General features: G+C 41.4%; 2 protein-coding genes across 2 annotated transcripts; both read right to left on the minus strand.

The window, feature by feature from the left end:
- Window positions 1-408: 408 nt before the first annotated feature.
- Window positions 409-9,809, minus strand: pcyt2 (phosphate cytidylyltransferase 2, ethanolamine). The gene is made up of 12 exons (XM_084005189.1): window positions 9,567-9,809; window positions 6,752-6,840; window positions 5,787-5,948; window positions 5,508-5,659; window positions 4,320-4,361; window positions 4,045-4,183; window positions 3,851-3,933; window positions 3,563-3,640; window positions 2,976-3,041; window positions 2,254-2,319; window positions 1,816-1,904; window positions 409-1,677 (listed from the first exon to the last, which is right to left on the minus strand). The coding sequence occupies exons 1-12, from the start codon at window positions 9,689-9,691 to the stop codon at window positions 1,560-1,562; spliced, it is 1,209 nt and encodes a 402-aa protein (XP_083861315.1). The 5' UTR covers window positions 9,692-9,809; the 3' UTR covers window positions 409-1,559.
- A 648-nt stretch (window positions 9,810-10,457) lies between these two features.
- On the minus strand, window positions 10,458-14,604 carry sirt7 (sirtuin 7). Its single transcript, XM_084005582.1, has 10 exons — window positions 14,445-14,604; window positions 14,167-14,304; window positions 13,656-13,760; window positions 13,511-13,581; window positions 13,343-13,415; window positions 13,164-13,262; window positions 12,693-12,929; window positions 12,441-12,521; window positions 12,218-12,324; window positions 10,458-11,937 (listed from the first exon to the last, which is right to left on the minus strand). The coding sequence occupies exons 1-10, from the start codon at window positions 14,547-14,549 to the stop codon at window positions 11,730-11,732; spliced, it is 1,224 nt and encodes a 407-aa protein (XP_083861708.1). The 5' UTR covers window positions 14,550-14,604; the 3' UTR covers window positions 10,458-11,729.
- Between the last annotated feature and the right edge of the window lie 11 nt (window positions 14,605-14,615).

Here is a 14,615-nt window from a genome sequence, read left to right on the forward strand (position 1 = left end):
GAGTCTCCTCTGAGTCCTTGATAGTAAAATAAGTGTTAATCTTCTCTATAAAGCAGAGTACAATAGTTTGGATCAAAACAATGTAGAGAGTGAGATCATGATGGTTTAGTACCTGTGGTCGCCCCCCCCCACCCGGCTGAGTGACAGCATCCTTCCTGCAGAAGCTCCTCCTGGGCGTTAGGGCCGGAGGATTAAAGGCTCTTTGTGTTTGTAATGAGGTGACGGTTTGCAGTCTTTGTTCAAATCGGAGAGAGCAACATGAGCGGGACGGGACCGCTCGGATTTAGCACTTTCTGAGCAGCTGTGGCCTCATTTCACAAACTCAGTGAACCGCAACTATGTGCTGATCCAACAAAGCTCCCGTCAGACTGCACACATGATGCTCCCGCTGCACACATCAGACCACACTTTGCCATATCACCAGTTCATTTATTAAAAGGGAGATTTACACATTGCAATATAGTGATTGAAGGTTTGTGAAAATCCCCGCCCTCTAATATTTAGAAATGTATTAATGTCCCAGCCTTCCACCAACCAAACCACAGACGCACACGAAAAACACACACAGCACCATTAGCATTTCACCTCAGAGTCACGGGCCCTAAACACTGTAGCATCTGATTATAAGCAGCACAGTGGGGCCCAAAGTATGAAGCCATGTCTCTTATAATGGAGGAGAAAAGAGGAGGTACTAGTTTTTCACAAACATGCTTGAAAGTGAGGAGGTGGTAGCTGTAGAGACACCGTTTAGACTTGTTTTATATCATTCACAGCCCTTACATTAGATATAGCTTTAGGAATGAGGCATACTGTCATTTACAGCACAAACACTGACTCACTATCATCACTCAACTCTCACTCTCACTCACACGGTGCAAAATCAGGTAGTTCAAATCCACAGTCAAATTTTAGGACTACTCCACAGATGGTTTTTCATACTAATAATGTTTTCCAAGGATGGGCAAAACCATAGCAACCTGTAGAAATTAAAATAAATCTGTTTTCTCAGCTTATTAAAAAATAGACCACATTCAACATTACTGATTCAATTTCTAAGAATGATCTTTTAAAAATTAATTTGGTTTTAAGCGTAAAAACACAACTGACAATGTTGTTAACATTTCGAGTTATGGCTTATTAAAAACTCAACACAGCACATGTACACCTATATAGGGACACATAGTGTGTGTTTCCATCAACAAAAACAACACATGACAGAAGACATCATTAAAAAGTTCTCTGTGGAGGACCTGGAGGTTAAAAAGGGATTCTGCAGTTCAATTCGTCGTATGTGGTTGAAATTCTTCGTGTCCTTGTCGAGGCAGATCTAAATGCATGAGGCTGGAGTTGTCTGTTTAGGTGAAGCCTGAGAGAAGCTAACCCAGCAGTGTGCACCAAATATTTAAAGCGCGGTTCTGCACCCAGTGGACTGTTGGAGACCAACTGGCCTCTTGGTGGTTATACCCAGTCGAGTTCAGGACTACATGGACATCCGTCTGGGTCCACCCTCTTAAAGCGGCGTGCAGTAAGTCAGACGGAGAACGAGGTCTGAGGTCCCACTAGTGAGTGTCCTTGACTGCACCTTCACTCACTTCCTGCTGCTCCCTCTTCTTCATCGCCTCGATCACCGCCATCTCCTTGGCCTCCTTCTTCTGATTCCTGGCTTCAAACTGCAGCCTGGGAAAATTTACATGAGTAAATGTGAGATTCAAAAAACATAATAAATGTAAAGAGTCGACATGATCGATGCGGGGAGAAATTCAATGCAGATGAAGATGATAAGGAAGTGCCAGTTGAGAATGGGGAGTCGCTGACCGGTTTGCAATGATCCTCTGGACAATGTCATCAGTGGTGAGATTGTTCCCACTATCGATGGTCCTGAATATCCCCCTCTTCTTAGGCTCCTGTGGGCAGAACACAAATGTCATGTCACACCAATGCGAGGCCAGAGTTCCCCTGTTAACCATGAGTTGTATCAGTGACCAGGTTTTCGATGACATCTAGCTTCCTATCAGGTTTGATAATGACTCAGCGGAAGACTTCACAGTGGCCAAAAACACACCTACCATTCCAAACCATTAAAAACGTACAAAAAGCAAAGACACGCGTGTACAATCAGTTTAATTACTATAATGTCTTTGAAAAATTAACTCAATCATCTCAAATATAAACACATATAAATGCAGCATAATTGCAGGGTTTGCTGCATTTTCTTTATAAATAATAATAATAAAAAAAGGACCCTGTACTCACAGCGTAGGGGTCCGTCGTATCCTTGTCTGGAAACACCTCCGTCTTGCCATGACACACCAGGTCAACCTGCACAGCCAACACAACTGATTAAAACATCCATCGTGTGCAGGGAGAGAGCTCTCTACTGGCTGGATGGAACCCGCTGCTCTGGCCATCTCACACTAAATGTTACATAGCACGAACCAGTAAACTTGATATTTATTTGTAGTCACACATTACTAATTTAGTTTAGAGTAGGGCACTTTAGGTAGCAACAGTGTGCAAGTAGTGTATCAATTGTAAAATGAGCAAATTAGGTAAACATGGAGCAGCAGATTTTCAGACAGTTGTCTTCAAGTTGATTGCTTTCCTTGTGATATTTCATATGTCCACAAGGGGGCACCACATGGTTCAGTATTGGGCTTTTCGTCATTTAAAATGTAAATTAATTATCTTAGGGATAATCTTTTCAATGCAGCAACCATTCTGTGATCTATTATTCTGGCCTTCATTGAAGTAAAATGCTTTTAGTAATCTCCAATCTGTATTAAATCTTATTCTGTCATAACTTTAAATTTTAAATCCCAGTTAGTTTTGAAACTCAAGCAAAGTATTCTCTAAATATAAGACTGCCAAAAGTGCATCCATTATAGTAACTTCACTCTCACTGGTTGAATAACAGTCCAAATAAATACAATTAAAAAATGCATGATCAGACATGAAGTCATACATAGGCAACCCACCTTAAAATGATCCAGCAGGTCTTTGCCCACTGCGTAGGGAGCACCAATCACCACCTCTGACACATACTATAGAGAGACAAGAGAATAGCAAGAAAAAAGACACACCTCAAAGTTATTTTTTCTAATGTTTGAAATTTCATGCCAGTGCCTCAGTTTGTACATTTCAATTTAAAAGTTTAACTGACCAGCACTCTTACAACAACAGCGTGAATGTGTTTCTACAATTCAATACTTCAATTCTGTGCAAATTATGCAAATGCAAATAAAAAAAAACTGTTTCAGAACACAGCCTTTAAGTGTTTTTTAGGATTGTTTAACATGTCCTTTTGTGTGATGTTCTCATAAACTGGTTTAACTTCCAACATAAACGTACACAATGCAGATGTGGGGACAGAGATTCTTTGTTCTCTAGACTGGGGGCTCACCAGGAACCAGGCAGGAATGGAGGGAACGGAGCCAAGTTCAGCCCACAGCACTGCAAGTATTCAGGCTAGAAATACATCCCACCGTGCTGAACATTTAGAGGTCTCTCTCTCTCTCTCTGTATGGTGTGTGTGTGTGTGTGTGTGTGTGTGCACATAACTCACCCGACACGCCAGTACACTCAGCGTCCTCTCGTGAATGTTCATGATAGGATAGTTCTTCCCCTTGTACCGATTCACTTCCTGAAGAGGATGAAGTGATCTCTTACTACTTTTACATTTTCAACTTTTAGACAGTTAGTCAACTCATTTGCATCAACTGGCCAGGACAGGACTGGCATTAACTTGATCACAATGTTTCCATTGAAAACTGCTGACACAGCAGGGAGGGGTTAACTTTGTGAATGCTTTGCTGAGGTGTGTGTGTTGAGTGCATGTCTGTATTAGGTGTACCTGGTCAAAGTGCAGACCAACGATGACGTAGGGCTTCTCTGCCTGCTTATAAACCATCTCTAAAAAGTCGACATGGCCAATGTCTGCAAGGAATTAGCGGTCAAGGCAACAACATCAACAAAGTACACGACAGAAATTATGTCTTTCATCATGTTCATAAATCACTTCTGGTTACTGCTGCATGGTGAGGATACGGAAGAGGTCGAATGCCCCGGCCACATAGATGATGGTGTCTCCGGGCTGAGGCTCCTTTCCTGAGGCAAACTGGATGATCTTCTGGGATGTCTGGAGGAACTGCGACACTCCCGTCCATGGACTGTGGCCTTTGGGACCCTTGAACACAACAAAAGATGAGCGTTTCACTGGATGAATTCATTAACATGATAATATCACTTTGGCAAAGATGTTCCATACGTCGTTTAGGAGTAATTTGCATGACGAGGTTTGAAATGAAACCCATGCTACTCACTTTTCCAAAGTTGTCTGTATGCTGCTGGTAATCTGGGTTATCCTGCGAACATTATAAGAGAGGAACAGATGAGACTAAAGCTGTGTACACACCGGAAGAACTGCCCGACTCGCGTCGGTAAATTCGGTAAAGTCGGCCATACGTTCCGCGCTTGCGCGAGATGTAATGTCTCCAAAACAACAGGCGGCGCTAATCTGTATTGTGGGCCAAAAAACACGAAAACCGGAAGTAGCCGGTCCTCTCTAGACCACCTTCTTCGATTCCACTGGTTATCTGGTATGTTTACCATCGTCACTTCCGGGCTTCACTGATTCGCTAGTCAAGCTGCTAGCCTCCACCAATCAGAATGGTAAAAGAATGACCGACTCGAATGGCGGATTACACATTTGAATCGGCTGAAATGAACGCCGACGTGGGCCAATTCGAGCGACCACACCAAGGAGACTCATGTCACGGACGCCGACTCTCTCAAAGACGCCGATTTTCGGTCCGGTGTGAGCCCGCCTTAAGACCAAAACAAACAACCCACTGCTCATACACTAAATTATGAGTGCATCTGCATACAGGCACTGAAGGGGGATTTATAGTATAGTGCAATAAGGGGTACAGTACACATTTACATTTACATTTAGGTCATTTAGCAGACGCTTTTGTCCAAAGCGACTTACAATAAGTACATTTGTCAAAAGAAGGAAACAAGGAAACCACAACGTATCATTGCCGATAAAGCAAGAGCTAAAAATAGAACAAGTGTTAGGTCCTCATCTGAGTAAAGTAGTAGCTTAAGACTAAGAGCAACAGTGCTATGATCAGAGTGCTATAGGTAAGGGTTGGGTTTTTTTTTGGGGGGGGGGGGGTCATGCTATGTAGAGTCGAGGTAAAGTCTGAACAGGTGAGTCTTGAGCCTTTTTCGGAAGATGGCAGTACAGTGTAGGTACAAAGCCTACGCACGTATCCACAGTAGTTAACATACACCTCCTTAGACTAGCACAAGTACACCAACAGACTGCTCTCAGTCTATATTAAAAAGTCAATGAAAAAGACTATAAACACAATTGCTATGGGGAATATAATGAAAGCACAATATGATCACATACGATACAGTGTTGGTTCTATGTAGAGGTGAAATCCCACGCTGAACATCAATTAAAATCCTACTGCGTTCAGTATAAACGCAGCGTTACCCACCATGTTGCTGTGATGGGCTTTGGTCATGAGAAGCATTCGTCCCACCAGGTCCGTGGTGGAAACGCCCTGTGTGCGTTTGCATTCCCGGTAGCGGCCCGCACGCTTCACCTCATCATATGTGTCCTTACCGTCTACCGTCAGCGTGATGTCATCTGGTAAAAACACAAGTGGTGTCGTTAGCCTGTGCATCACTAAGAAGGACTCTTCCAATAATACCTCACCCTCTGTGTGTTACGGACAGGAAACAGGATTCAAAGAGCAACCCCCAACTGACCTCACCTCCGTGCACACAGAAGTCACAGTTGTACTCGTCCAGAGTCTCCAGGGTGGTGACATAAGGTGCTCCTTCTACCATCTCATCCACCCACTTAATGGCTCGCACCATCTTGTAGCGTTCTTCCTGAGTGAAGACGGGAGGACCCTTGTGCTTGGAGATCTCCGCTTTGAGAGAAGATGGGAGGTAATCAATTAGCAATTACTGGCACAATGACTTACATCTGTATTGACCCTGAATTCCTGCTTTGTTGAAATGCTCTTCTCCCTACTCGGCTGTTTTTTTTTCATTTTGAATGCATCTTGAATATTTTACTAGCATTTGCCATAGCAATCAGATGTAAAAGGGACAAACCAGAAATGGAATAAATGAAAAAGTGGGCTCGCCATATAAGATCAATATTAACCAATGTATAATGTAGGTGGTGGTCATCAGTTTCAACAGGTCTCCCTTACACAGCTTCTTTACCAACACGCAGGTAATCTGACATACCTCACTATCATGCTTTTACTCTATGGTTACATTCAGATCCCCCCTCTTAACAGTAACTCCCTTATTTATTTCACCTGTCACTTTGTCTTGTTGTCTGATGTTTATCTGACATGTGAATCTTGATTACCTTGAATTTACACAGTTTATTTCAAGCAAAGTAAAAAGATCCTCAAGACTTCAGCCATATAAACATTTGTAGCTGTATTATTCCTGAATTATAAAGCTGACCGTGTACGTAAACATCTACATCTGACTGTTGTTCAGCCTCCTAAAAGTAACCACGAATCTCACGATGAGAAGCTCACAAGTGATACCAGAAAAACATTTCATGATCCAGGTTAGCTCAGTGCACAGTGACCAAGGAGAACCGTATTTGTGGCCTTTGTGATGATTTTGATATAATATGATATATAGATTAGTCAGTCAGAACTAACAGTTGCTTTAGCAGGAATATCCATATCAGAATGTGTAGCCTTACCATCTGTATGCACTCCAACTATGAGGTAATCTCCCATGCCTTTGGCCTGCCGCAGCTGGTTGGAGTGACCGTAGTGAACCATGTCATAACTGTGGAGACAGAAACAAAAGACGACGTCAGGGTGGAAAACAATAGACACTTTGAGTGCCCAAACAAAACATTGGAGAGGGTTTGATGGGCCAACTCTTCTTTCTTGTCTTTATTTTATTCTCTTTGTATGGTTACCTTCCACAGTAGAGCACAGTGTGTGTGTGTGTGTGTGTGTGTGTGTGTGTGTGTGTGTGTGTGTGTGTGTGTGTGTGTGTGTGTGTGTGTGTGTGTCTTGGCTGTAAAAACAAACTCGTTAAATCCAGCAGGTTGTAGCCCAAAACACAGGATGATGTAAAACGATAGAGGTTACTGGGAGAAAGGTAATGATCACTATGTGTGTGTGTGTGTGTGTGTGTGTGTTTGTACAATGTGCCAATATTTATTTGTTCTCTGCCATTAAGTAACTTCTAGAGTTAATGTTTAGTACTGGCTTGCCTTTTTAAAAACGGATGTTTTCATACATTTACCTCACAGTTTGTTCAGGTGTGTTTTTGGTTCAGCACCCTGTAGCCTCACATTCCTATAGTTCCAAAACTCTTATCTCAGGACCATTCAGTTAGGCATGGGATGATATGAAAATGTCATGATTATCCTGGGCAAAATAATTGTGTTTCACAATATTATCTTGATAAACATCAAAATATTCTCTTAAAATGGCACTCAAACATACTGGTTTCATTTACCATTTTGTAAGGGAAACCAATATTGTTATTGAGTCATGGATAGACACCTTTTAAGACAATTGGTGAACATCCTTTTTTGTGTGAAAACTATCAAATAATTTTAAAAAAAGATCATCAAAATGTCTCCTTCCATTAATAAAGCATATATTAAGTAAGACATTTTTTCTGTAGCTTGTATTTTTTCAGGATATTATCACTTCTCTACCATGATATCAAGCTAGACAGCTTTTTATGTATTTATTTTTTATAATGCAAATTCACTATGATCAGCTTATTGTGAATATGTTTTTATTGCGATCTGCGATAAAATCCTCTATCATCCCATTCCTCCATCCACTACAACAAAAGTACAACCAGTATGAGCACAGGGAATATAAAAACTGTTGAAATGAATATACAAGGAGGGTTTCATATTACGCATATGTTTGTGCTTACTTAATATATCTCAAATAACAGCTCACTAAAATGACTGAAGTTAGTTGGCCTTTCTGTTCACACTTTTGTATCGGTAAGTTACTTCCATCCTACCGTTTTAATACCGTTACTGTACTTCAGATGGACAGACCTCTCATCTGTAATGTCATTAACACAAGCTGCTAGGCTGAATTCCCTTAACAATAATCCCCCAACCTCCCTCACCTCTCCCGGTGATTATGCTCTCAGTTATAAATATATCTTCTTCAGAAAGATGTATATAAAGATCAGTGTTTGCTCTATAACAAATTAGCATTATTGAGCATTCACTTCATAACTGTTTTATTGCACTAAGAGAAACAAAGTGAATACAGTAAGGTGATGCCTTATTTTACAACTGCATTGTGCAGTCACTTGTCTGAAGACATCTTACAGCTTTCAAGAAAACAAAATTATTATTAAATTAACCTGATAAACTAGTCTTCAGTAACGCATTCAGATGTCAGATTGATGTGATGCTTCACACAATCTAGTTCCTCTTGGCTCAAGATCTTTTTTTCTAAATAAATATTTTGCAGATGCTCTGACTATGTGTCATGAACCACCACAGTTCCCCTGATCCCAATGACTGGTACAGACTGCAGGGTATTTATACGGGTATTTGACATGTAACACTAAACTCCTGCAAAATGAAGAGTCACACAATATGTCATCTTTCCCTTCACCCCATCTGCTCCTCTTTCTCTCCCTCATCTTGTAAAAGTTGTCTGTTTTTAAGTATATACTTAAGAGGGAAGAGGGAACCCCTGCCCACCACATAAACATACCGCCTTTGCGTCACACTGTACAATATGTTCACTATGCTAGTTATTTATAACCACACATGTGTTGGGCCATGTCCAACTACCAATCAGCAAAGCCAGGCCACTTCCTTGTGCAGCCAGTTCGTACAGGAGGGGTATATGCTTTGCACATAGATTGTGTGAGGGTCATGGTCATGCACTCCAAAATAACAACAACAAATTATGAATGAGTCATGAGTCGGCACAACCAACTCTTTGATGTTTGTGTCAGATTGACAGAAGGATAGTAAAGAAATGCCCTTCACTAATCTCCAGATCATTTATAAATACCTCATACTTAAGTCCTTTCAACCCTTTAAATAATACAGCATTCACAACCTCAGCCTCGCTGTGAGGACGGAGAGGTCATTGTCCCTGATTTACCCCATGTCACTACGCCATCAAAACTGACAAGTGACGTTAGCAGCCGGTGTACCGCGCGATTCGTTTTCTTAAGTAAAACATTTAATGCCGTTAACTTATTCAATTTAGATTTAATAAATTAATGAGTTTTTGGAGGATAAAATAACAGCAATGTCATTTTCAGTGGCGTTAGCTATAAACCCAAAAACGTTTAAATAATTAAACTCGTTGTTGCTACGTTACTAACTGCTAATGTGACGTTAGTAACTAAGGTAGGTTAGGTTGCTAGCTAGCTAGCATTAGCATGGCACCGCACCGTGAGTTCCTATGAGTTGCATTATGACCGCGTATAGGACAACAAACTGTAGAAGGGAGTTTAATGAGACAGAACCGAAAGTAAACGGGTGTCTAACAGAGACTCACCAGCCGTCACACCACAACCGGACAACGCGCTTCCTTTTCTCCGGGCTGCACACCGAACCACCCGGTTTAATGCAACCGGCGTCATCCCGCTGCTCGTTGGTGGCGTGGTGTCCGTTTTTGATCATTTCAATAGATTCTAATTACTTCGGGGTCGTTACAAGTACCAGAGGTAACGTAAGTTAAGAGTATTTAACTCCGGTTACTCTAAAGATTCGCACTACGTATCCCACAGGTCGTCTTCTTCTCCGTCTCTCTCCTCTAAAGCGCAGTCAGTGACACCGGCCGGCCAACGCCTCCAACACTACGTCACATCGGACGCTGACGTGTGGATTGCATAATCATGTCACGTGATAGTATACAAGCAACTGATAGGAGTGGAATGGAACAGTGCAAAGGAGTAATTTATGGTGCCTTCTCGGAAACTCGGAGGTAATTTTGATACCCGAGTTCCAAGAGCTGGGGTGACCACAACCTTTCAACATGACGTCTAAGAGGACACATTCAGCAATGGATGGATTAGGTTTTTTTGTTGGAATAATATATATATATATTACAGCAATCTACCGCGCATTTTTTCAATACGTCCCACAACGAAGCACTTGTTTGTGACATTCTCGCAATTCCGACTTCACGAGTGGAACGTAGGATCATCCGACTAGCGCGTGAAAGCAGCATCAGGCAATGTGCTGCTTGTGTGATACAGTACAACCCTGACTATAGTTGGACTATGGGGCCTTAGGAAGTGAGGTGCAGGAGAACAAATCGAATAACTAATTAGTTATTTTTAAATCACAGACAGTATTTGAGTGGACCATGGTATATACTAGATATAATAGATGTATTAAGTGTAATCCGTATCAGAGATTTGTATTCACAAGTCACCCAGTCTGTTACTTTTTTTTAATTGAATAAATTAAACAATTGATGCAACAAAAAATAAAAATAAAATCCTGGCACAACCAGTAGACCTTCACAATTCAAATAAAGTAAAAAACATCACACTGCTCATAAAGGTAACAGGTCAAACTACAGTACTGTCAAGTCAAACCTTAAAGCAAAGGACAAATGCCAGGACAAAAAAAAAAGCAGATGATTAAGACAATTTAAAATGAGGAACACTTTGTCTCACATGTATAACATTTTTTTTTGTTGCAAAATACAAAGAAAACCAAGAAATCTTCACATCAAATTTAATCACTGATTTTAGTTATGTTGAAAGCGAGTTTATACTGCGTAATCTGGCCTTTAATAACTTCCGACACTATAATGGTACAGCATTAGGTTATTAATAACACTGGATGCCCCTGAGACACACACATTTGGATGTTTTCATTCATTGTAATAGTAACTTGACATGACACAAACTAACGACTAATCAAAATTTAAGTAAAAATTCAATAATTCATTTTTCTAGAATCTACATTTTTGTAGAAAAAGAAATGACAGCAGCAGCCTCTGCATTACAATTCAGAATCAAATGTAAACATAGGCAAATTCAACAACTTCAGTAAACCAAGGTAGAGTAGTAGCTATACTACCTAGCCTGCAAACATGAGGATGCATGACAGCGGAATGAAGGTCGACGAGATCTTGAAATAAACCAAACACTGTGAAAAACAACACAAATGCCATGTTAAAAAAGGTACTTTGAACAATGCAAGATGTAAATGTCCAGAAAAAGACTACAAAAATATATTTTAAGTTATACATGTAGAAAAGGTTTGACATTCTGAATCTCTTTAAATCTCTTCTCGGTAAAAGTGTGGCAGCACCAAAACTGAAAATTGGCCATTGGACATACTCACCATACAGAGGGACAGCAGAAAAGAACAATCCTGCAGGAGGGGGTTTCAACACTTCTTTAGACTTTTTATATATATATATATTTCCATCAAAACGTGTCAGTAATGATGCTCTTCGTGACTGTCTGGATGAAAGCTGACAGCATATGTTGCGTTCATGAGCAAAACTCGTTGCCACCTTTTGAGTCGACATGGTTTTGTCATTCAAAATCGTCTTACAGGCTATACTCAGCTTTATGTTGTATAAAATATGTTCATGGTCCAAAGTGCCATTTTTAAATGGCAAATACTCAAAATGATGTTTCCCTTCAAACACACAACAGCACCTTTAAGTCCAGCTTGTTCGTATGAGTTCCCTTGATTATGCAGATTTTTTCTTCTTCTTCCTTCCTTTGCCATAGCCTCGGCCAAACCAGCCACCCTGCACAGCTGTGGCTTCTTCTGCTTGCTCTCCAGAGTCAGCTAAGCAGTCCTCCTGCCCATGAACGGGAGCTATGACCTCACGGGTATGGCTGCTGACCTCTTCTTGCTGCAGAGATGTGGCTAGACTGAAGATGGGGTCTTCTGCCCTGATGAGACAGAATGAGGGAAACGGCACTTGTCAAAACTTGGATGAATCTTTCTACTTTCCGTTTGTGTGAGAGAGAATGGGTATAAATCATATATTCATATATATTCAAGTATTCCCAGTAGCATGAATAATGCATTTTTCCTTTCACTAGTATCTGTGATAGAAGATTTGCGTTTTTGTATCCATTGCTATGAGAGCAGCCTATCTGAATGCAAATGTTGTGTACATTGGGTGTATTTTCTTCTTTATAAAAAAAAAAAGAAAAAAAAGGTGCTTACCGGTCATACACAGGAATTTTAATGTTCAGCTCCTCCATTAGGAGGCTCATGACATCGTCACACTTGGCATGAATTTTTAGCACAGCCAGATCATGTTTTGGTGTCCACTAGAACAAAAAAAGCACAGCCACATAATCAGCAACTTGGCAGCCATAACTTAAATAGCATCCTATTCAAATACATTTCCATCTTATTCACTTAAAAATGTAAAAAGTAAGTGTACCTGCAGGTTGACAATGTAGAGTTTGGGCCTTTTGCTTGCTGGTTTGTTCATGCACCATAGACAAGCGTATTTCTTCAGCACCTAAAAAACCCAAAACAGCACAAGACAGAAGATGCTACATGCCAACAAACCATCAAATACAAAATCAGATAATTACATATATTTACACGATATTCCCATTAACATGATACACTATTTACAAGATGAATAAATGCAAATGCCTAAAGACACACTGTGGTTTCTAAAACCTACCTTGAGACTGGAGCCTAAGCAGAGGATAACATCTGCCTTCTCGGCAGCCTCTGCAGCTCCCTTCCAGTTGAGAGGTTGCTCCAGGGTTCCACGTTCCCCGAAGTGCACTATGGTGTCCCTGAGCTCGCCAGCACAGTGGCTGCACCTGCGACTTGTCCCGTGACGGTGCAGCGACGTCCGCTCCGTCACGTCAAATAAACGGACATACTCCCTGACCGGGGAACAGTATGTACACACCTAGAGACAGGATAAAAAAAAAAATGTTGGGGTAACTTACTTTTAGAACAGTCTTACTAGAAACTGTTTTGTTAAATGTCATGCCCCTTTCGCTCCCTGATGCCAGCTTGCTTTCTGAATCATGCACTTGGATGGCATAACTAGAAAAGGCGAAGCTGGCGTAGCAGCGGATTCTCTTTACGGCAGTGTTGTGAGACTGGAAAAAAATAAAGGCTGAGGATGTGCGTGTCTCACCTCAATAAACATGTTTCCATGAAGCTCAGACAGGGCATGTCTGGGTAGACCGCTACGCAAGTGAAGTCCATCACAGTTTTGAGAAACAACATGCTGCACCTGTACACACACACAGTACACCAGCGTGAGTAAGTAGCGATGGAACATCCGTTAGTATAAGTAGTTTAACTAGGTCTTACCAACATTTCCTTATGTAGCGTACTAATGGACATGTGCGTGAGGGTCGGCTCAGCTTTACTCATGTCAGACGAACTGTTTGTAAAGAAAGGTAGAAGTTGGAGCTGAATTCACTTTAAAAGAAAACCAATTAGCTAATAACACTTCAGTGCAGAGACTTCATATCTCACCTGACTGACCGGCCCTTCTGTAGCTGAGTCCACACCCCATTAGGACCCCTGTAGTCTGGGATAGAAGCTGCCTGAAAGGAAAGACATCATCAGTCCTGTGAAAGTTTAAAAAGGAAAAGCAAACTGAATCTGCAGTTTGGCATACCGTACTGATCCCGGCTCCAGTGTATACCACCAGGTGTTTAGCTTGTTTGACTGCCACAGCGAGCTGCCTGACTTTACTCTTCAGCTCATCAGCATCATCATAAACCTGGAGACAGAAATAAATGATTTATACTTTGCTGTTTTTCATTATCCTAATTTATGTCTCTCTCTCGTTACTTGCCATGGCTCAAAGACAAATACATAATAAAAAATGGCATGATATAATCACTGAGTCAGACCCCCAAAACTGAAATAAAAAGGACCTTGAATAGATGGGTCCTGCAATATCATTTAACATTGAGGCCAGATTTACGCAGGGCCGTGTCATAATTTAGTTTGAATTCCAGTTTAATATTTGTGTTAAATTAAATGTCTACAAACCAAGGATACAAAACCTTGGGTGTCATTTAACTTAGAACCGGTGTCTTGGTTCTCTCCATCTGGTTTACAGGTGACACACCCCTCAACCAGTTAGCTTACAAGCTAACACTCGCTGGGCCTGGCAGTCTCACCTCCTCCTGCTTCCTCTTGAGCACATTTCTGCGGACTTCTCTCTTGCAGAGCTCCTCCACGGTTTCTCTGTGGACCAGTAACACGGCCACCTCCTCCTCCGACCGCTCAGCCTCCGGTTTCTTCAGGACTCGTCCAACCTTCAGTCAACGGGATGCATCTGGTTAGACTCAGCGGTTAAGAAACACCAAGTCAACCACATTCATCACAAAGTAAAGCACTGCTACTTTAGCCAGCTAGCTTCGAAAAAGCCTCCAAATGTGCCGTCGCCTCGTCCTACCAGTCTCAAAGTCTTCCTCTCGCGTTCCCGCTGTAGTATTTTGGCTTTTTCCAGCGCTTTCCTCTCCGTCCGCGAAGAAACGCCGGTGTCTGCCTCCTCTTCCATCACGTTTTAAATCAGCTGAGAGAAAGCTATCTATTCAAAACACAGTACATATTTGCCAGCGACCAA

Source organism: Eutrigla gurnardus (genome assembly GCF_963514095.1).
Source record: "Eutrigla gurnardus genome assembly, chromosome: 3".
In the NCBI taxonomy this organism is placed as follows: Eukaryota; Metazoa; Chordata; class Actinopteri; order Perciformes; family Triglidae; genus Eutrigla; species Eutrigla gurnardus.